At 45.0% G+C, this 23,970-nt stretch overlaps 1 protein-coding gene across 1 annotated transcript in view; it reads right to left on the reverse strand.

The window, feature by feature from the left end:
- LOC115124096 (arf-GAP with Rho-GAP domain, ANK repeat and PH domain-containing protein 3-like) overlaps positions 1-23,970 on the reverse strand; it is a 56,329-nt gene that overhangs the window by 16,811 nt on the left and 15,548 nt on the right. Inside the window, exons 2-13 of the mRNA XM_065019962.1 lie at positions 11,061-12,229; positions 10,891-10,928; positions 10,527-10,609; positions 9,119-9,192; positions 8,622-8,858; positions 5,887-5,956; positions 5,672-5,792; positions 4,787-5,078; positions 4,452-4,651; positions 3,429-3,514; positions 2,960-3,142; positions 227-377 (exon numbers count right to left, since the gene is read on the reverse strand). Coding sequence (XP_064876034.1) covers positions 227-377; positions 2,960-3,142; positions 3,429-3,514; positions 4,452-4,651; positions 4,787-5,078; positions 5,672-5,792; positions 5,887-5,956; positions 8,622-8,858; positions 9,119-9,192; positions 10,527-10,609; positions 10,891-10,928; positions 11,061-12,148 — 2,623 coding nt within the window. The 5' untranslated portion in view covers positions 12,149-12,229. The remainder of the gene's footprint in view (positions 1-226; positions 378-2,959; positions 3,143-3,428; positions 3,515-4,451; positions 4,652-4,786; positions 5,079-5,671; positions 5,793-5,886; positions 5,957-8,621; positions 8,859-9,118; positions 9,193-10,526; positions 10,610-10,890; positions 10,929-11,060; positions 12,230-23,970) is intronic.

The following is a 23,970-nucleotide window of genomic DNA, read 5'->3' on the forward strand; positions in this document are numbered from 1 at the left end:
AAAAAAGTTTTTTAAATCACAGAAATATAAAAATATATGTATAGATTTCACAAACTGGACAGATAAATGTTCTGATGATAACCTTTTGGATGGTTATCTGGGTTTCATTATCAAACCATTGCCGGTTGCTGAGTTACACGACCTTATACTGCACGGACACATAATAGTGACATAACGCAGTAAAAATAATGTCCAGGAGGCAGATAAAGCCTGTCCCCTGCCTTACCCGAGGTGTCCTGTGAGCGGGAGTATTCCTGAGACAGATGCTTGTCATATCCATTAGAGGCAGCGAGGCGGGATCGGACAGCCTCTGCCTCGGTGAAGATCTGGGTGACTGTCTTCAGCAGGTTCTGCTGGGTCACAGCAGTACACAGAACCTGCCGGGTAGAGAGAGAAGAGAGAAGAGAGAGAGAGAAAGAGATAAAAGAAAGAGAGAAAGAGAGAAAAGAAAGAGAGAGAGAGAGGAAAGCATTAGGCTGACGCACCACACACACCACTAAAAGCATCCACAGTCACGGGGACAGACATTCAGCCCAAATTCCAAAAAGTCCCCTCTCCATTCAACTGCCCCCCTAAATGTGTACCACCACCCCCCTTTTATCTACTCTAATTGTTTTAGTTTCAGAAGCACATTCCATGTCATTATTGTTGGGGTAAATGTCTAGCTGCATGATAGGTTACAGATACTAAAACGACCACCAATACCATCTAGTCTAAATGTGTATCCTTACAGAAAAAAAATACATGATTTCACATGATGAAAGTCACATGATTTCACATGATGAAAGTCACATGATTTCACATGATGAAAGTCACATGATTTCACATGATGAAAGTCACATGATGAAAGTCACATGATTTCACACGTGAAATTTCATGTGAAATCATATGATTTCACACATGTGAAATCATGTTTTTTTGTTGTTGTAAGGATACATATTTCGACTAGAAGTGTTTTTTGGAAGGCTTCACATGTGCTCACGTTTCGTGTAATCACATTAAATTCACACGTGAAATCCATGTGTTTTTTCTCATAAGGGTAGGGTCCCTCCATGTGTTTTTACCGTGAGGGTAGGGTCCCTCCATGTGTTTCTACTGTGAGGGTAGGGTCCCTCCATGTGTTTCTACTGTGAGGGTAGGGTCCCTCCATGTGTTTCTACTGTGAGGGTAGGGTCCCTCCATGTGTTTCTACTGTGAGGGTAGGGTCCCTCCATGTGTTCTTCCTCATAAGGGTAGGGTCCCTCCATGTGTTTTTACCGTAAGGGTAGGGTCCCTCCATGTGTTCTTCCTCATAAGGGTAGGGTCCCTCCATGTGTTCTTCCTCATAAGGGTAGGGTCCCTCCATGTGTTCTTCCTCATAAGGGTAGGGTCCCTCCATGTGTTTTTACTGTAAGGGTAGGGTCCCTCCATGTGTTTCTACTGTAAGGGTAGGGTCCCTCCATGTGTTTCTACTGTAAGGGTAGGGTCCCTCCATGTGTTTCTACTGTAAGGGTAGGGTCCCTCCATGTGTTTCTACTGTAAGGGTAGGGTCCCTCCATGTGTTTCTACTGTAAGGGTAGGGTCCCTCCATGTGTTTCTACTGTAAGGGTAGGGTCCATGTGTTTCTACTGTGAGGGTAGGGTCCCTCCATGTGTTTCTTCCTCATAAGGGTAGGGTCCCAACATGTGTTTCTACTGTAAGGGTAGGGTCCCTCCATGTGTTTCTACTGTAAGGGTAGGGTCCCTCCATGTGTTTCTACTGTAAGGGTAGGGTCCCTCCATGTGTTTCTACTGTAAGGGTAGGGTCCCAACATGTGTTTCTACTGTAAGGGTAGGGTCCCAACATGTGTTTTTACTGTAAGGGTAGGGTCCCAACATGTGTTCTTCCTCATAAGGGTAGGGTCCCTCCATGTGTTTCTACTGTAAGGGTAGGGTCCCTCCATGTGTTTCTACTGTAAGGGTAGGGTCCCTCCATGTGTTCTTCCTCATAAGGGTAGGGTCCCTCCATGTGTTCTTCCTGTAAGGGTAGGGTCCCTCCATGTGTTTTTACTGTAAGGGTAGGGTCCCTCCATGTGTTTTTACTGTAAGGGTAGGGTCCCTCCATGTGTTTTTACTGTAAGGGTAGGGTCCCTCCATGTGTTTTTACTGTAAGGGTAGGGTCCCTCCATGTGTTTTTACTGTAAGGGTAGGGTCCCTCCATGTGTTTCTTCCTCATAAGGGTAGGGTCCCTCCATGTGTTTTTACTGTAAGGGTAGGGTCCCTCCATGTGTTTCTACTGTAAGGGTAGGGTCCCTCCATGTGTTTCTACTGTAAGGGTAGGGTCCCTCCATGTGTTCTTCCTCATAAGGGTAGGGTCCCTCCATGAGTTTCTACTGTAAGGGTAGGGTCCCTCCATGTGTTTCTACTGTAAGGGTAGGGTCCCTCCATGTGTTTCTACTGTAAGGGTAGGGTCCCTCCATGTGTTTTTACTGTAAGGGTAGGGTCCCTCCATGTGTTTTTACTGTAAGGGTAGGGTCCCTCCATGTGTTTTTACTGTGAGGCACAGCAGTCAGCTAAGGCAGTCAAGACAGATAGTAATTTAATTGTTCCTTCATACCAAACTAGAAAATGTTCTCCATTCGTGCACCTTGTACACTAGTGTTAAGGGTTTAATGGTACGAATATAGCCTATACTTTTTATTATATTGAACCTTTATTTAACTCGGCAAGTCAGTTATTAAGAACAAATTCTTATTTACAATGACGGCCTACCCAGGGCCAAATCCGGACGACACTGGGCCAATTCTGCGCTACCCTACGGGACTCCCAATCACAGCCAGTTGCGATACAGCCTGGATTCAAACCAGGGACTGTAGTGACGCCTCTTGCATTGAGATGCAGTGCCTTAGACCGCCGTGCCACTCGGGAGCCCGCAACACACGTCCTTTGAATCCTCTTATAGCAGCTATACATCTGACAGCTAAACAATGGTGTTCCTGTACCTTGAGCAGCTCCTCCTGTGTGTTGAAGTTGGGGTGGGGGTGTCGGTAGCGCCCCTCACGGTACTTATGGATGATAAACTCCTTCCGCTGGTCCGGTGTGGCGTCACAGTCTAACCCGTCGGCTGGAGATAACCTGGCCGCCCAGAACTCATTGGCTCGGTCGTTCCCCAACATTATGAAGAGCTGACGAACACAAACACAGAATAAAAAGGGAAGTCATGAGGGTTTTAGTATATTCACAGTCTATCATCTGACTTTCAACTTAAAAACGTACAAAATATATTTAAACTGTTCCAATATAATGGATTCTTTTGGAGGTAAAAGTGGCGAGAAGTACCTGATACACAACAAAACAAACTCATTTCAGTATCCTGGAAAATATTTTGCCGCTTGACTAAAATAAACACGAGCATTTCCCCCTGATTCTTTCCCACCCCCTTCCCTGAAGAACCGTTCCCTTTCCTCTCACCTGGACGATCTCGTTGCTCCACACGCTGGTGTCCAGTTTCAGGCTCTGTACTTTAGACACCATAGTCCCCAGACCTCTGTGTTGACCTGCAGGGGAAAAGGGACAAAAGACCTCCATAATCACTCTCCTGGTACGAGACGGTGGTATTGTGTTGGTAACAGGACACTCAAGGCGCTGCCTCGCTAGAGAGAACCACGAGAGAGGGACATGATGTTTGTATTTGGAAACACTTCTAGAGCAACATAGCACGTCACCTGGCACAGGTGTGCTACAACACCACAGGTGTGCTACAACACCACAGGTGTGCTAAAACAACACAGGTGTGCTACAACACCACAGGTGTGCTAAAACAACACAGGTGTGCTAAAACACCACAGGTGTGCTACAACACCACAGGTGTGCTAAAACACCACAGGTGTGCTAAAACAACACAGGTGTGCTACAACAACACAGGTGTGCTACAACACCACAGGTGTGCTACAACAACACAGGTGTGCTAAAACAACACAGGTGTGCTAAAACACCACAGGTGTGCTAAAACACCACAGGTGTGCTACAACACCACAGGTGTGCTACAACACCACAGGTGTGCTAAAACAACACAGGTGTGCTACAACACCACAGGTGTGCTACAACAACACAGGTGTGCTAAAACAACACAGGTGTGCTAAAACAACACAGGTGTGCTAAAACACCACAGGTGTGCTAAAACAACACAGGTGTGCTACAACAACACAGGTGTGCTAAAACAACACAGGTGTGCTAAAACAACACAGGTGAGAATTAAACTGGTGTGGCTCATGACAATGGGCTGATAACTAAGACACCTGGCCAACAGCTGCCAATGCTATCTCATCAGTCACACTCACCAGGCGGGACGCTAAGTCCCCCAAAGCAACACCCAACTAGGCCCTCAGGCATCAAACTGCAACCCCACTCTTTTAGGCAGGGGGGGGGGGGCAACAGAGCTAGGGAGGGGGAGCCCGCCCCACCTATACAATAGTAGGGGAAACACTGTCTCACCTGCACAGTTCTTACAGATGACGACACAGAGGTTAATGGAGGCCCAGTCAGGGTTGACTGCTTGGCAGTCAGCACAGAGCTTATTGAACCTGTTGGACCAGATCTTCTCAGCCACCTCGTAGTCAGACAGGGTCTCTGCTATGGACTCCTGTACAGCCTCCATCCAGTCCCTCTTATCCCGCTCAGACTCAGCTGTGAAACTACAGGGACAATCAATCAATATTTTTTTTTCATTTTTTTTCAGAAACAGCAGTGTAGGAAGTCCATGATGAACAGACTTTATTGTTGCTAAAACTAGAGAAATGTGTGTTATTGCCACGTCGGTAAACACGAACCTGAATGTTTTGTAAGGTGTGATGAGGTCAAAGCTCTTTCCTTTGCCACCTCTGATCGTAGCTCCTCTGGCCTCGATCAGCGTGATTCCAATCCCAGTCCTAAAACACTGCTCATTCTTGTACAGCCAGACCTGCTCTGTGTTGATGGCCACGTAGACTTTTGACTTGGTCCCTTTGAGCTCCAGAGGACCACTCCTCTGACAGTGGCTGCCAGGACCGAAGTGAGGGCGCCCGAACACAAGCTGTTCCTTCACCCTCCCCTGTAGGGTACTGCACCACTGATGTCTCTGCACTGAGAGGGGACAGGTAGAAAGATAGTGGTAATACTAACTATTTTATAGTACAAAAAAATACCAGGTATTTACTATGAAAGTATATGGTAAACACACAAGAAAAATATGTGAATTTATTGTTTGCGTCGTGTAGATTCAAACCAACTACCCTTCTGTACCAGTCAGTTACCAATTGTATCAGAAACTATCTATTGATACCAACAGATTTCCAAATAGGTAAATACCAGAGGAATCAGTAGCCTAAAATAAAGTCCTAAACAAGATGTTTCTACTAGGAGTTTATGACAGTAACTGAAACAATCTTGTCTCACTGAGGTCAACCTTTGTCCAACATAGAGGTTGTCACATGGTTGGTTTCTGCTTGTATGCCCTGAGGACTCCTCTATAGCTGTGTCCCGATCCTACACCATTCTCCTAAAAATATGCACTTGCACACTTGGATTTAACAACACATATCCAATGCTTTGAAAATAATGACGGGGAATTTGCAAGAACACACTTTGGGAGAAGTGTAGAGAAGTGGGACAACTGACATCTGTAGTTGCTTGTGTGCGAGATTTGAATTGCTGTTGTTAAGGTACTTTTTGTTTACCTTCGTTATCAGCCCGGAAGACAAATGTCCTGTGACTTGTCACTATCTCAAATTTATTGTCTTTGGCCATGCGGGCCATCTGTATGGCAGCCAGAGGAATCACTCCTTTGGGGTACGGGTCCTTGGAGACAATAGTAAAGAGCCACATGATGAACAATTCTGGTTCTCTCAATCAATATGCTGTACATTCCGTCATTCAGGAAATAGGAGCCTACCTTTTCACTGCCGAAGTACAGCAGATTTTTGCCATCAAACTTCACATAGCGTTTCTGGAATACATAGTTCCTAGAATGCCAAATATAACAATGATTAGATTCTCATACCACTGATTTAATAAAAGGAGAAAAGAAATCTGACATTTCAAGAGCAAAGCAGAGCTGTTGACCTATAGGAACTGATTAGCATTTAACAAGAAACACCAACACAGACTGGAGAACCAGTGGGAAGAAGGAAGAGACAGGGTTGAGAGGACAGACATGAGGCAGAAAGTATTCATACCCCTTAACTTATTCCACATTTTGTTGTGTTACAGCCTGCATTTCAAATGGATTAAAAATAAAAACACGTATCACCCATCTACACACAATACCCCATAATGACAAAGTGAAAACATGTTTTAAGAAATACAGGTCATTTACATAAGTATTTACACCCCTGATTCAATACTTTGCAGAAGCACCTTTAGCAGTGACTACAGCCGTGAGTCTTTCTGAGTAAGTCTCTAAGAGCTTTGCACACCTGGATTGTACAGTTTTTTAAAAATCTTCAATCTCTGTCAAGTTGTTTGTTGATTATTGCTAGACAGCCATGTTCAAGTCTTGACATAGATTTAAGCCGATTTAATTCAAAACTGTATTTAGGCCACTCAGGAACATTCAGGATTTTGCCTGTGCTTAGCTCAGTTACGTTTATTTGTATCCTAAAAGAAAACTCCCTAGTCCTTGCCGATGACAATTATACCCATAACATGATGCAGCCACCACCATGCTTGAAAATGTGAAGTGTGGTACTCAGTGATATGTTGTGTTGGATTTTCCCCAAACATAACAACTTTGTATTCAGGACAAAAAGTTTATTTCTTTGCCACATTTTTTACTTTAGTGGCTTATTGCAAAACAGGATGCATGTTTTGGAATAGTTTTATTCTGTACAGCAATGGTTCTCAATCCTGGCCCTGGGCACCCAAAGGGGTGCACATTTTAATTTTGGCTCTAGAACTACAAACATGATTCAAATGAAAGCCTCATGATTGATATAATTGGGGCGGCAGGGTAGCCAAGTGGTTAGAGCGTTGGACTAGCAAGTTCAAATCCCCGAGCTGACATGATACAAATCTGTCGTTCTGCCCCTGAACAGGCAGTTAACCCACTGTTCCTAGACCGTCATTGAAAATAAGAATTTGTTCTTAACTGACTTGCCAAGTTAAATAAAGGTAAAATAAAAAATAAAAAATGACGAGTTGACCATTTGAATCAGCTGTGTAGTGCTAGGGCAAAAACAGGACCAGGATTGAGAACCAGTGCAGTACAGGATTCCTTCTTTTCACTCAGTCATTTAGGTTAGTATTGTGGAGTAACTACAATGTTGTTGATCCATCCTATCACAACCATTAAACTCTGTAACTGTTTTAAAGTCACCATTGGCCTCATGGTGAAATCCTTGAGCAGTTTCCTTCCTCTCCGGCAAATTAATTAAGAAGGAAACCTGTATCTTTGTAGGGTTCTGGGTGTATTGACACTCCATCCAAAGTGTAATTAATAACTTCACCATGCTCAAAGGGATATTCAAAATGTGCTTTTAAATGTTTACCCATCTACCAATAGGTGTCCTTCTTTGCGAGGCATTGGAAAACCTCCCTGGTTGTGGTTGAATCTGTGTTTGAAACTCACTGCTCGACTGAGGGACCTTACAGATACTTGTGTGAGGTACAGAGATGAGGTAGTCATTCAACAACCATGTTAAACACTGTTATGGTAAAGTCCATGCAATTTATTATGGGACTTGTTAAGCAAATTTTTACTCCTGAACTTATTTAGGCTTGCCATAACAAAGGGTTTGAATACTTATTGACTCATTTCAGGTTTTAATTTTTAATTAACTAGTAAAAATTTATAAAAACATAATCCCACTTTGACATTTAGGTATCAAATCCATTTTAAATTTAGGCTGTAACAACAAAATGTGGAAAAAGTCAAGAGGCGTGAATAATTTCTGAAGGCTCTGTATATCAACTGTTTAGCAAGAAACACAAACACAGACTGGAGAAACACAGACACAGACTGGAGAAACACAGACTGAAGAAACACAAACCCAGACTGGAGAAACACAGACTGGAGAAACACAGACTGGAGAAACACAGACTGGAGAAACACAGACTGGAGAAACACAAACACAGACTGGAGAAACACAGACTGGAGAAACACAAACCCAGACTGGAGAAACACAAACCCAGACTGGAGAAACACAGACTGGAGAAACACAAACACAGACTGGAGAAACACAGACTGGAGAAACACAAACACAGACTGGAGAAACACAGACTGGAGAAACACAGACACAGACTGGAGAAACACAGACACAGACTGGAGAAACACAGACACAGACTGGAGAAACACAGACTGGAGAAACACAGACTGGAGAAACACAGACTGGAGAAACACAGACTGGAGAAACACAGACTGGAGAAACACAGACTGGAGAAACACAGACTAGAGAAACACAGACTAGAGAAACACAGACTAGAGAAACACAGACTGGAGAAACACAGACTGGAGAAACACAATGAGAAGAAAGAAAGAAAGAACGAATGTACGAAAGAAGAGAGACACACCGGTTTGAGAGGACAGACACGAGGCAGAGACAGTTCTTCAGAAGGGAGGAGAAGACGGAGGGAGGAAAGGAGGATAGGACCATCAGCCCAGACCAGGACCCGGACCAGGACCCGGCATACCCTTGTGGTGATAGCTTATCCAGCCAGCCACAGATGATGGGTTCAGTCTGCTCGGAGAGAGATGTGTAGCTGGCGTAGGGGGATATCGTCTGGTCCTCATCTGGCTCCGACGGGTACAGGTTGGAGGGTAAGGAGAGGCAGCGAGGGGGTGGTGCTGCCTCTCCTACTGTGCTGTAGCCCTGGGACTCACTGTGGAGGGCGTGGGACAGACTTTGGGCCCAGGAGAGTTTGGGTGTCCTGCAGTGTAAAGACAGTCTGCATAATTGATTGATGCATTTGTAATAACCTTGACTCCAACCGCTTTAAGTTTCTCTAGTGTGAGAATACGGTGTCTGATAGCAGGTACCAACATTGGATTGAAAAGATGGGAGAACATGGAACATTTTAAATCTGCAGTAGACCATTTTCTCTCTATGGCTGTAGTCAGAGTTGTGTGAGAAGATGTTAAATTGGAAAGCCTGAAGTATTACCCACTCCTCTAGAAACAATAATCTTACCCATGATCCTCTCTGTGCTTCTCTTCCTCCTTTCTTGTCATTCCGGTCTTTCCTTCACTGTTGGTCCTTTCCGCCTTTGAGAATACAACATGGACAACACATTGATCAATGTCAGGAGAGCCAAAGTAAGTGACCAATCAATGTCAGGAGAGCCAAAGTGACCAATCAATGTCAGGAGAGCCAAAGTGACCACAAACACTAAACACAATATAGCTCTGATGGGTTCTTGCACCCTGATAACAGACTCAGGTCCTGATGGGTTATTCTTGTAACCTGATAACAGACTCAGGTCCTGATGGGTTATTCTTGTAACCTGATAACAGACTCAGGTCCTGATGGGTTATTCTTGTAACCTGATAACAGACTCAGGTCCTGATGGGTTATTCTTGTAACCTGATAACAGACTCAGGTCCTGATGGGTTATTCTTGTAACCTGATAACAGACTCAGGTCCTGATGGGTTATTCTTGTAACCTGATAACAGACTCAGGTCCTGATGGGTTATTCTTGTAACCTGATAACAGACTCAGGTCCTGATGGGTTATTCTTGTAACCTGATAACAGACTCAGGTCCTGGTGGGTTATTCTTGTAACCTGATAACAGACTCAGGTCCTGGTGGGTTATTCTTGTAACCTGATAACAGACTCAGGTCCTGGTGGGTTATTCTTGTAACCTGATAACAGACTCAGGTCCTGATGGGTTATTCTTGTAACCTGATAACAGACTCAGGTCCTGATGGGTTATTCTTGTAACCTGATAACAGACTCAGGTCCTGATGGGTTATTCTTGTAACCTGATAACAGACTCAGGTCCTGATGGGTTATTCTTGTAACCTGATAACAGACTCAGGTCCTGATGGGTTATTCTTGTAACCTGATAACAGACTCAGGTCCTGATGGGTTATTCTTGTAACCTGATAACAGACTCAGGTCCTTATGGGTTATTCTTGTAACCTGATAACAGACTCAGGTCCTGATGGGTTATTCTTGTAACCTGATAACAGACTCAGGTCCTGATGGGTTATTCTTGTAACCTGATAACAGACTCAGGTCCTGATGGGTTATTGTAACCTGATAACAGACTCAGGTCCTGATGGGTTATTGTAACCTGATAACAGACTCAGGTCCTGATGGGTTATTGTAACCAGATAACAGACTCAGGTCCTGATGGGTTATTGTAACCAGATAACAGACTCAGGTCCTGATGGGTTCTCGTAACCTGATAACAGACTCAGGTCCTTTTCCAAATGGCCCCCTATTCTCTATAAGGCCCCCTATTCTCTATATAGTGCACTACTTGGGCCCTTTTCAGACACCATTTGATGTTTTCCTGGAAAGCGTCAAAACGTAGAGCAGTGTATAGAGAATAGTGTGCCGTTTGTGACACATCCTCAGAGTCCCAGTCTCACCTCAGAGTGCTGCAGTGGTCGTCTGGTCTGGAAGACCGTTTCACAGTAAGGACTGATCTCCTCCTCTGGGTCCTCCATGGGGACTGTGGTGGAGGAAGATTATAAGCCTTGATATAATATATTATTATTAAAAAAAGGTTTATATATGATTATAACCAGTTATAAAAGCATTTAAAATGTGTGTTCAAGTGTAAGCGAAAAAGTAAACGTTTTAGCAATGCAAAACTCTAATGATCTTGATTTAAAAAAAAAAAAATTTTTTAAACAGGTCAAGAGTCATTTATAGGCCTGAATGACACATCGATATAAGGTCTTACTCAACCATCTGTACGGTTACTTTCAGAAAGTGATGTGTAAGACTTACCTCCGTGGGACGATTCACAAGAGTTGTTACTTAAAGTGCTGCAGACACACAACACAAAACATTAGATACACAAAACAATACTCTCTCTCTCTCTCTCTCTCTCTCTCTCGACGGTGGCCTATATTCCTACTTTATTAGGTATACGATGTTAAAGTCAGACGTTGACCTACCTATTTCTTTCAGGAGAGGTGTGGATCTCTGGCCGTGGTGGTGTTTGAGGAGCGTTGCAGGGAATACGTCCACTACTAGCTGCCGTGCCAGGTTTAGTGCCACAGTAGATCTCATTGGAGACCATCTCCATCGGGGAGCCGGGAGGGGAAGTGGTCGAAGAGGGGAATCCAGTGTCGTCATAGTTACAAGGGGATGAGGGAGGTGGGGTTGTCATGCACTGATCCTGGTTTTGTTCAGTCCTTCCACCAGATGACGGTGGTGTGGATGTAGGTCCACTAAACATGGCTGGAGGGGTACCTCGGTTCAGCCGAGGGGGAACAGGGGGCAGGGGACCTCCAGAGTCTGAGGAGTTACTCAGCCTCCTCTCTCTCAGGCTTAGGCTGTGTCTCAGGGCAGGGGTAGGTGTAGGGTTAGAGGCAGGGTTAGGGGCAGGCCCCACCACCACTGTGTCAGTGTTAAATTCTCCTGAAGCCAAACCTTCCAATATGGTGAAGCAGAGAGATTCCTGAGAAGGTTTCCTGGTTAGGGTTAGACCCAGGGGATCTGGTGGTGTCAGTGATGCGGGACAGGAGAGAAACCGGGCGGGTTCTGTTTTGTGTATGTAGAATACCGTTCTAGGTTTTGGAACCGGTTTTATGACAACATTCCCATTGTACTGCTGCTGTTCTGACCCGGACTTCATCAACATGGATGGAATGTTCGGAACAGAACTATTCCGGAACGCTTCAAACGGAACGGCCCCAGTTCCGCCCCCTTGGTCAGACCTCGGCCCTCCTGATTGGATGGGTGTGGAATTAATGTCAGACTCAGACTGACAACGGTCCAATAAGGGCTCTAATGGCTCCGGAATCGACTGATTCTGATTGGTAGCCCTCTGAATGTGCTGGACCAGTCTCAGTATTCTCTTCCTGTGTCCGGTGGCAGTTACACCCAGCTGGATGAGAGCTCCATTGTCTAGGTGGCTGAGGTCCCTGGCCAAGAGGAAGCCAGACTGGCGGAAGGTCTTCAGGTATCGCTCCAGGTGGATCGCAGCCAACAGGGTCTCAACGTCCGTGTTTCCATCCATCGTTGCCATAACAACGTACATACATGAGCTTGGAGGGGGCCTTCAGCTGCTGTGGTCAAGACGATGTCCATCATGGACCTACACAGGGAGACTCCTCTCCATCTGAAATGAACAACAATATAATTGGTTCATGTTGAGTTAGTGTTCCAACTGGTCAATTGTTCTGACAAAATAACTAATTCACTACATGCCCTTACTATAATTCAAATCAAATCAAAGTTTATTCGTCCTATGCACAGGACACAGTGTGTGTAAACGGGCACAGTGAAATTCTCACAGAGTAACACTGTAAACATGTACTAAACATGTTTATTACATCGCAAAACACCATGTCATTATTTCAACTGAACTACTATTGATAGCATGTTAACTTCCAGTGGCATCACCACTGAAATGGACTGAAATGGCATCACCACTGAAATGGACTGAAATGGCATCACCACTGAAATGGAATCACCACTGAAATGGAAGACCACTGAAATGGCATCACCACTGAAATGGACTGAAATGGCATCACCACTGAAATGGACTGAAATGGCATCACCACTGAAATGGACTGAAATGGCATCACCACTGAAATGGACTGAAATGGCATCACCACTGAAATGGAAGACCACTGACATGGCATCACCACTGAAATGGCATCACCACTGAAATGGACTGAAATGGCATCACCACTGAAATGGAAGACCACTGACATGGCATCACCACTGAAATGGACTGAAATGGCATCACCACTGAAATGGAAGACCACTGAAATGACATTACCATGACCTTTCCACAGCAGGTGACCAGCCATCTTTCAGCCAGCCACTTAAAATCACAGATGTGGAACAAAGTCTGATATCATTAAACACACAGACACGTGATTGTTCAGTTTTAGGACGGGCTTGTAAAGTTAGCATGGCTGAGGAGAGAAAGCAGGCAGGGAAGGAAGTAGGGGGTTATGGCACCAGATGACCAGGAAGAAGGAAGTAGGGGGTTATGGCACCAGCTGACCAGGGAGAAGGAAGTAGGGGGTTATGGCACCAGCTGACCAGGAAGAAGGAAGTAGGGGGTTATGGCACCAGCTGACCAGGAAGAAGGATGTAGGGGGTTATGGCACCAGCTGACCAGGAAGAAGGAAGTAGGGGGTTATGGCACCAGCTGACCAGGGAGAAGGAAGTAGGGGGTTATGGCACCAGATGACCTGGAAGAAGGAAGTAGGGGGTTATGGCACCAGCTGACCAGGAAGAAGGAAGTAGGGGGTTATGGCACCAGGTGACCAGGAAGAAGGAAGTAGAGGGTTATGGCACCAGGTGACCAGGGAGAAGGAAGTAGGGGGTTATGGCACCAGCAGACCAGGGAGAAGGATGTAGGGGGTTATGGCACCAGCAGACCAGGGAGAAGGATGTAGGGGGTTATGGCACCAGCTGACCAGGAAGAAGGAAGTAGGGGGTTATGGCACCAGCTGACCAGGAAGAAGGAAGTAGGGGGTTATGGCACCAGCTGACCAGGAAGAAGGAAGTAGGGGGTTATGGCACCAGCTGACCAGGAAGAAGGAAGTAGGGGGTTATGGCACCAGCTGACCAGGGAGAAGGAAGTAGGGGGTTATGGCACCAGCTGACCAGGAAGAAGGGGGTTATGGCATGAATAGAGATGAATAGACAGCATGAGAAAAATCTAATAAGGTAACATGTGAAAACTGCAATTATTTAATGAATTATGAAAATTCATTGAAGGTGTGTACCATTTAGTTGACCACAAGGCACCATTTTAAAGTGTATTCTTATTCAACATGTATGCAATAATGTAAATGATAAAAGTAATGGAGAAACAACAAACGGTGTCCAGGGATACCCCTCCCTAGCTGCAGGTGGTTGTACTGAGTTTCAGGTTTGGGTGCACAGCTCTTTGAAAGCCTTGGTAGAAACACTTCCTGAAAGAGCTTGGAATGCGTTTTTAATGGCTACTTTTCCCTGGCTGGTGTGTGTGTTAGACCTGGGTTCAAATACCATTTGAAATCGTTCAAATGCCTTGACCATTTGCTCTAGCCTGCCTGGAGTACCATAATGGGTAGGGTTTGCAGTTACGGGACTATTCTATTGGTTTATTAAGCTAAACAAGCTCAAACCGGGCACAGATAAAGTATTTCAAATTATTTAAAATAGTATTTTAACCCAGGTTTGGAGTGTGTGTCCCTGTGGGTGACTCAGCTTGGGAACCTAGTCAGAACTAAAGAGAATCTCAAGGCTGACTGGGGCAGTTTGCCAGCCTTGTGAGGGGGAGGTACACAGCACAGCACATAACACATTCAAACAGAGTTTAGGATAGAAAATAGTAATTTATGAGGCCTGGGACAGATTAAGACAGATTCTTATTAAGATTCTTATTAGTTATGGGCACCAGAACAGAATGTGAAGACTTCCAACAGAGCTACAGATGTCTGTAGGAACTATCTTTGAACTAAAGTGTGGGTTGTGTAGAGGGAGGAGGACGCCATTGGGCCTTGTGTAGAGGGAGGAGGACGCCATTGGGCCTTGTGTAGAGGGAGGAGGACGCCATTGGGCCTTGTGTAGAGGGAGGAGGACGCCATTGGGCCTTGTGTAGAGGGAGGAGGACGCCATTGGGCCTTGTGTAGAGGGAGGAGGACGCCATTGGGCCTTGTGTAGAGGGGAGGAGGACGCCATTGGGCCTTGTGTAGAGGGAGGAGGACGCCATTGGGCCTTGTGTAGAGGGAGGAGGACGCCATTGGGCCTTGTGTAGAGGGAGGAGGACGCCATTGGGCCTTGTGTAGAGGGAGGAGGACGCCATTGGGCCTTGTGTAGAAGGAGGAGGACGCCATTGAACATACTGTACGTACACAATCATTTCCCCACTTCATTGCTCATCTTGCCACATCTCTTCCTCTGTTATGACTTGCATTCAGCAACCTAAGCAGAAGTTGTGGCCTGGCTGTTACGTTGGTATGTCACACTTCCTGTTTCCTGGTAGTTTAATGTGGGGAAGGAGTTCATCTGAATCCTTGTAATCTGGTCAAATTGTTAGACACATCTAGGTTAATAATGCTGTGAGGTTGCGAATTCAGTTCCATAACAGCCGCCATGTTGCGGTTACATGGCAGCCAGGTAATTCATCACAATACCTTTTGCAGTGGGAAGTGGGATGGGAGGGACAATATCCTCTCTCCCATTTCCATCCCTCCGCTCTCTCCCTCCTGCTCTCAGCACCAGACCTGGGTTCAAATACTATTTACAATCTTTCAAATACTTAATTAATATGTGCTTGATTGAGATTGCCTAGCTAAATGGACAAATAGAACAGTCCCCAAAACTGTAAACTCTGTCCAGCTGATTCTCGAATCAAGCTAGAGAAAATGCTCAAAGTATTTATTTAATTGATTTCAAATAGTATTTGAAACCAGGTCTGTTCTCAGCACAGAACCAGAGCCCTGTGTGTTCTCTGTGTGTATCAGTGGGCTGGAAGCAAAGGTTAACCTACAGAGTGGAGACCGAGGAAGAGAAGGATGTGACTCATAGACCTCTTTCAGGATCTTGCCTCCCATTCCCCTGCTGCCTGCTCCCATTCCCCTGCTCCCATTCCCCTGCTCCCATTCCCCTGCTCCCATTCCCCTGCTCCCATTCCCCTGCTCCCATTCCCCTGCTCCCATTCCCCTGCTGCCTGCTCCCATTCCCCTGCTCCCATTCCCCTGCTCCCATTCCCCTGCTCCCATTCCCCTGCTCCCTGCTCCCATTCCCCTGCTGCCTGCTCCCATTCCCCTGCTCCCATTCCCCTGCTCCCTTACTACAGGCTGAGGACTAGTTCTCCTTCCTTATTGTTCAATGGTGAGAGATCACCCTTTTCACACTATTGTGCAGACCCGACTCAACCCAAACCTGACTGGATGGATAACAAGGCCAGCCCAGTACAGTTCGGCTCAGCACGGCATGCCTCAGTAATGTGTAAATGATACGAGTATGGCTGCCATCGGACTGTACTCTACATGGTACAACAGTAGTGTGTAGTTCCAGTAGTTAGCTACACTGCTACATGGTAAAACAGTAGTGTGTAGTTTCAGTAGTTAGCTACACCGCTACATGGTAAAACAGTAGTGTGTAGTTCCAGTAGTTAGCTACATGGTAAAACAGTAGTGTGTAGTTCCAGTAGTTAGCTACACCACTACATGCTAAAACAGTAGTGTGTAGTTCCAGTAGTTAGCTGCACGGTAAAACAGTAGTGTGTAGTTCCAGTAGTTAGCTGCACCGCTACATAGTAAAACAGTAGTGTGTAGTTCCAGTAGTTAGCTACATGGTAAAACAGTAGTGTGTAGTTCCAGTAGTTAGCTGCACCGCTACATGGTAAAACAGTAGTGTGTAGTTCCAGTAGTTAGCTGCACCGCTACATGGTAAAACAGTAGTGTGTAGTTCCAGTAGTTAGCTACATGGTAAAACAGTAGTGTGTAGTTCCAGTAGTTAGCTACATGGTAAAACAGTAGTGTGTAGTTCCAGTAGTTAGCTGCACCGCTACATGGTAAAACAGTAGTGTGTAGTTCCAGTAGTTAGCTGCACCGCTACATGGTAAAACAGTAGTGTGTAGTTCCAGTAGTTAGCTACATGGTAAAACAGTAGTGTGTAGTTCCAGTAGTTAGCTACATGGTAAAACAGTAGTGTGTAGTTCCAGTAGTTAGCTGCACCGCTACATGGTAAAACAGTAATGAACTACTGAAAACACTACCTATGTTCGAATTTAGTTCAACTACCACCAAGTGTAACAGTTGTTAAAGTACTATGTGAATTTCACCAGGTTCATATATTAATATGTGGTGGTGATTTGTTATTATGCATGCCTGCATCCTGGGAGTAGGGGAGTGTGTACTTACCTTTTGTCCTGCGGTGCTCGTGCTCACATCATTTTGATGCACTGAGAGAGGTAGGCACGCTTTTACTGTCTTCAGAAAAGTTTGATTATTTTAAGTACAAAGTCATACACAGCGTGTTCTGTTCATGAATAATGATGTATATTTAGAGGTTACTCATAAGTGGATGGTATTGTTAAGATACACTTGTAATTGTACTTTTTAGGATGATATCAACATTCTGAATTCCACATGTGGTTAATAGCTAGCTAAGGTATTAGCAGGCTATTGTATGTGTGAACGATGGCTAGCTCCTCGAATGATCCCAGTCCCTCCTATTGTGCATCTGTTGTAGAAAGAGGCGACGATTCTCAGAACATATGTCCTCTACAAATGTTTTATTTTCTTTTGGATGCAGATAGTGAATTCTGCTTAATTAAATCTACCTGATCTCCAAAGTCCCACGTCTATAGTCTCAATCAACCACACACAACGCAGAGTTACAGTGGTGCAGTATAGCACCGGTTACACAAGCTACTGCTAAATATAGTTAAACGTCCACCAAGCTACGGCTAAATATAGTTAAACGTCCACCAAGCTACTGCTAAATATAGATAACCTACTAGTTGAACTGCATGTGGTTCACGACTCCCCAACACTGCTTCCATGTCCCCTCCATGCAAGGCCAAAGGAGTGATGACTGGGGGAGGGTTGTGGATGAAGCAACTCAGCAGTAAATGGACATTCTCATACTGGCCGCCTTCAGCAGGAGAGAAGGTGAGAGCTGCTGATCACTGAGATTAACAGAGGAGGAGAGATTTGAAGGAAACACTGAGATTAACAGAGGAGGAGAGATCTGAAGGGGACACTGAGAAGAGCATAGCCTTGCTATTGAGAAAGGCCGCCGTAGGCAGACATGGCTCTCAAGAGAAGACAGGCTATGTGCTCACTGCCCACAAAATGAGGTGGAAACTGAGCTGCACTTCCTAACCTCCTGCCCAATGTATGACCATATTAGAGAGACATATTTCCCTCAGATTACACAGATCCACAAAGAATTCGAAAACAAATCCAATTTTGATAAACTCCCATATCTACTGGGTGAAATTCCACAGTGTGCCATCACAGCAGCAAGATTTGTGACCTGTTGCCACGAGAAAAGGGCAACCAGTGAAGAACACACACCATTGTAAATACAACCCATATTTATTTTATCTTGTGTCCTTTACCATTTGTACATTGTTAAAACACTGTATATATATATAATATGACATTTGTAATGTCTTTATTGTTTTGAAACTTCTGTATGTGTAATGTTTACTGTTAATTTTGTATTGTTTATTTCACTTTATATACTCACTTTATATATTATCTACCTCACTTGCTTTGGCAATGTTAACACGTTTCCCATGCCAATAAAGCCCTTGAATTGAATTGAATTGATTAACAGAGGAGGAGAGATCTGAAGGAAACATTGAGATTAACAGAGGAGGAGAGATCTGAAGGGGACACAGATTAACAGAGGAGGAGAGATCTGAAGGGAACACAGATTATGAAGAGGAGGAGAGATCTGAAGGGAACACAGATTATGAAGAGGAGGAGAGATCTGAAGGGGACACTGAGATTATGAAGAGGAACGGGGAGATCTGAAGGGAACACTGAGATTATGAAGAGGAGGAGAGATCTGAAGGGAACACTGAGATTATGAAGAGGAGGAGAGATCTGAAGGGAACACTGAGATTAACAGAGGAGGAGAGATCTGAAGGGAACACAGATTATGAAGAGGAGGAGAGATCTGAAGGGAACACAGATTATGAAGAGGAGGAGAGATCTGAAGGGAACACAGATTATGAAGAGGAGGAGAGATCTGAAGGGGACACTGAGATTATGAAGAGGAACGGGGAGATCTGAAGGGAACACTGATATTATGAAGAGGAGGAGAGATCTGAAGGGAACACTGAGATTATGAAGAGGAGGAGAGATCTGAAGGGAACACTGAGATTATGAAGAGGAGGAGAGATCTGAAGGGGACACTGAGATTAACAGAGGAGGAGAGATCTGAAGGGGACACTGAGATTAACAGAGGAGAGATCTGAAGGGGACACTGAGATTAACAGTTGAGAGATCTGAAGGGGACACTGAGATTAACAGAGGAGAGATCTGAAGGGGACACTGAGATTATGAAGAGGAGGAGAGATCTGAAGGGAACACTGAGATTAACAGAGGAGGAGAGATCTGAAGGGAACACTGAGATTAACAGAGGAGGAGAGATCTGAAGGGAACACAGATTATGAAGAGGAGGAGAGATCTGAAGGGAACACAGATTATGAAGAGGAGGAGAGATCTGAAGGGGACACAGATTATGAAGAGGAACGGGGAGATCTGAAGGGAACACTGAGATTATGAAGAGGAGGAGAGATCTGAAGGGAACACTGAGATTATGAAGAGGAGGAGAGATCTGAAGGGAACACTGAGATTAACAGAGGATGAGAGATCTGAAGGGGACACTGAGATTAACAGAGGAGGAGAGATCTGAAGGGGACACTGAGATTAACAGAGGAGAGATCTGAAGGGGACACTGAGATTAACAGTTGAGAGATCTGAAGGGGACACTGAGATTAACAGAGGAGAGATCTGAAGGGGACACTGAGATTATGAAGAGGAGGAGAGATCTGAAGGGAACACTGAGATTAACAGAGGAGGAGAGATCTGAAGGGAACACAGATTATGAAGAGGAGGAGAGATCTGAAGGGAACACAGATTATGAAGAGGAGGAGAGATCTGAAGGGGACACTGAGATTATGAAGAGGAACGGGGAGATCTGAAGGGAACACTGAGATTAACAGAGGAGAGATCTGAAGGGGACACTGAGATTAACAGTTGAGAGATCTGAAGGGGACACTGAGATTATGAAGAGGAGGAGAGATCTGAAGGGGACACTGAGATTATGAAGAGGAGGAGAGATCTGAAGGGGACACTGAGATTATGAAGAGGAGGAGAGATCTGAAGGGGACACTGAGATTATGAAGAGGAGGAGAGATCTGAAGGGAACACTGAGATTATGAAGAGGAGAGATCTGAAGGGAACACTGAGATTATGAAGAGGAGGAGAGATCTGAAGGGGACACTGAGATTATGAAGAGGAGGAGAGATCTGAAGGGAACACTGAGATTAACAGAGGAGGAGAGATCTGAAGGGAACACTGAGATTATGAAGAGGAGAGATCTGAAGGGAACACTGAGATTATGAAGAGGAGGAGAGATCTGAAGGGAACACTGAGATTATGAAGAGGAACAGGGAGTTTTGTTCAATCACTAGATACAGTATCTTTAATAGTCAACTCCTGACTAAACATGAGGAGTTTGTTTTTTTACAGTGACTAGTCTGTTTTAAATAACCTGAATGTAGTTCCTGTTTCACCTGCAACAAACGAACAAACATCTCTCTCCCATTCAATAGTCTTCATCTCTCTCCTCTTCTCCCCTGTCCATAGTACTTATCTGAGCTAGAGATCTGGGCTCTGTCAGAGCTACAGAAAACACAGGATACAGCTGTCACTCACACACTGGAGGAAAACAGAGACGCCCCACCCTCCTCTAGTGGTAGGATGACAGTAAACTGAAGTGTTGTAGGCTAGCAGAGGTGGTAGGTTGGTGGTCATCTGTGACAGTAGCTGAATTATTTTCAGTTCCCATAACATCAGTATGTCAGGCTACTGTACTGAAAGGAGGGTTGGGAAGGGAGGAACAAAATGGCCTCCCCCTGATTTCAACTGATCTTAATCAAAAAATGTCATTCAAAACTAACATGATCTTTGTTTTTGTTTTTTTGGGGGGGGGGTGTAACCATCTCACAGAGTGTGACTTTAAAATAACTCTCAGCGCATTATGCAATGAATCAGAGCTTTTCATTTTTACACTCAGAGAGACAGTTTGCGTCATTCACACAAATCTAAAATGTCCTTCCCCTTTTTCATTGTTGCAGACCTCATAACGTCTCACACAAGACGACATGCAGAACTTTTGTCTGCATGAAGAGGTCATGACAGTAACCCCTTCCCTGTTTACAGTAGTGGTCATGTGGTTACATTTAGCCAACTAAAATTCTATTTCAAGTTGTCCTATTCAGGACTCTGTTTACAGTACAGAGTCAATTGTTTCTCGGAGCTTGTCGGTGTCTCTCTGTCTGACATTAGCTCGTACAAATGTAAATTGCTTTACATAAAAGCATCTGAACAAATGAATATCTTGACAGACTTACTGGGTTCATTTGTTCTTAATTGCAACTAAGCCATGTTAACAGCTAGGCACCATGAGTTCTGACCACAAATCCAGTCCCTGGCAACACTTTACATTACAGAGAGATTGGCTGCTGTCTTTTTCTTATGGACTTTAATTCATTATGTTACCACTAAGTAATGCTTTGCAAAATCAAGCATGTCTCAGTGCAGTGTGGGTTGATAGGCAAAATACCAGTGACTGAGAAGGCTGTAAGTGATTCACTGGTACGTTCTAGTGGTCTGAATCTAAAGAAACAACAACAACCGTACACTCACCCTTAACGGTCTGACGTTAGTCTACATGATGACGTCACCCTAGGTAAACAGGAAGTTCCAACCTCATGGGGGGGGAGTCAAACCTCATGGGGGGGGGGGTCATACCTCATGGGGGGGTCAAACCTCATGGGGGTCAAACCTTTTTTGGCCCACAACCCTATTTTGATATTTGCAAATTCTCACGACCCCAACCATGCGAAAAATAGTATGTACTTTTATATTTGGGGCTATGACAATCAACTGAAAAACCTTCTAACAGTACTTCTGGTTGTCTTCTCAACTCACCATCACATACTTTTAATGTGGGTCTGTGACAGTCAATTGCATATTAGTCTGCATAAACTGCGTTAGCTACTAAGCGTTACAAAGCAATCACTAGCCTGCTATTCAGTGATGGTGGGTGTGTGGTCCAAGTCTGGGTTTAAGGGTCTCTTTTCCAAGCTTAAAAAGGATAAACATTCAACACCATGGGCCAGAAAAGTTTGAATACATTGGCCACGTCTGCTGCATAAAAATAAAAAAAACTGGGAAATCTCATACTTCAGTGGAGTTCAAGACAACTGGGAACTCGGACAAAATAAGCTCAGACCTGGAAGATACATTTTGAACAGTCAACCAACTCGGAATTCCAAGTCAGGAACTTCGACCTGAAGATCCCTGATGTCATGAATCAACCTTTTTTCCCCCACTATTGATGACATATTTTGTCCCCAAGGACTGCCTCACCAACTTCCTGTTCAAGTGAGCACAAGGTGAGTCTGTATCCCCTACAGTGGGTGTATCCCCTACAGTGGGTGTATCCCCTACAGTGGGTGTATCCATTACAGTGGGTGTATCCATTACAGTGGGTGTGGGTGTATCCATTACAGTGGGTGTATCCCCTACAGTGGGTGTATCCCCTACAGTGGGTGTATCCCCTACAGTGGGTGTATCCATTACAGTGAGTGTATCCCCTACAGTGGGTGTATCCCCTACAGTGGGTGTATACATTACAGTGAGTGTATCCATTACAGTGGGTGTATCCCCTACAGTGGGTGTATTCCCTACAGTGGGTGTATCCATTACAGTGGGTGAATCCACTAGTGGGTGTATCCCCTACAGTGGGTGTATCCCCTACAGTGGGTGTATCCCCTACAGTGGGTGTATCCCCTACAGTGGGTGTATCCATTACAGTGGGTGTATCCCCTACAGTGGGTGTATACATTACAGGGGGTGTATCCCCTACAGTGGGTGTATCCACTACAGTGGGTGTATACATTACAGTGGGTGTATCCACTACAGTGGGTGTATCCCCTACAGTGGGTGTATCCCCTACAGTGGGTGTATCCATTACAGTGGGTGTATCCACTAGTGGGTGTATCCCCTACAGTGGGTAAATCCACTACAGTGGGTGTATACACTACAGTGGGTGTATCCACTACAGAGGGTGTATCCACTACAGTGGGTGTATCCACTACAGTGGGTGTATCCACTACAGTGGGTGTATCCCCTACAGTGGGTGTATCCATTACAGTGGGTGTATCCCCTACAGTGGGTGTATTCCCTACAGTGGGTGTATCCACTACAGTGGGTGTATCCATTACAGTGGGTGTATCCATTACAGTGGGTGTATACATTACAGTGGGTGTATCCCCTACAGTGGGTGTATCCCCTACAGTGCGTGTATCCCCTACAGTGGGTGTATCCATTACAGTGGGTGTATCCCCTACAGTGGGTGTATCCCCTACAGTGGGTGTATACATTACAGTGGGTGTATCCCCTACAGTGGGTGTATCCATTACAGTGGGTGTATCCATTACAGTGGGTGTATCCATTACAGTGGGTGTATCCCCTACAGTGGGTGTATCCCCTACAGTGGGTGTATACATTACAGTGGGTGTATCCCCTACAGTGGGTGTATCCACTACAGTGGGTGTATACATTACAGTGGGTGTATCCCCTACAGTGGGTGTATTCCCTACAGTGGGTGTATCCCCTACAGTGGGTGTATCCCCTACAGTGGGTGTATTCCCTACAGTGGGTGTATCCCCTACAGTGGGTGTATACATTACAGTGGATGTATCCCCTACAGTGGGTGTATCCCCTACAGTGGGTTTATTCATTACAGTGGGTGTATCCCCTACAGTGGGTGTATCCCCTACAGTGGGTTTATTTATTACAGTGGGTGTATCCCCTACAGTGGGTGTATCCACTACAGTGGGTGTATACATTACAGTGGGTGTATCCCCTACAGTGGGTGTATTCCCTACAGTGGGTGTATCCCCTACAGTGGGTGTATCCCCTACAGTGGGTGTATTCCCTACAGTGGGTGTATCCCCTACAGTGGGTGTATACATTACAGTGGATGTATCCCCTACAGTGGGTGTATCCCCTACAGTGGGTTTATTCATTACAGTGGGTGTATCCCCTACAGTGGGTGTATCCCCTACAGTGGGTTTATTTATTACAGTGGGTG

The sequence above is a fragment of the Oncorhynchus nerka genome, linkage group LG6 (genome assembly GCF_034236695.1).
Source record: "Oncorhynchus nerka isolate Pitt River linkage group LG6, Oner_Uvic_2.0, whole genome shotgun sequence".
NCBI classification, from domain to species: Eukaryota; Metazoa; Chordata; class Actinopteri; order Salmoniformes; family Salmonidae; genus Oncorhynchus; species Oncorhynchus nerka.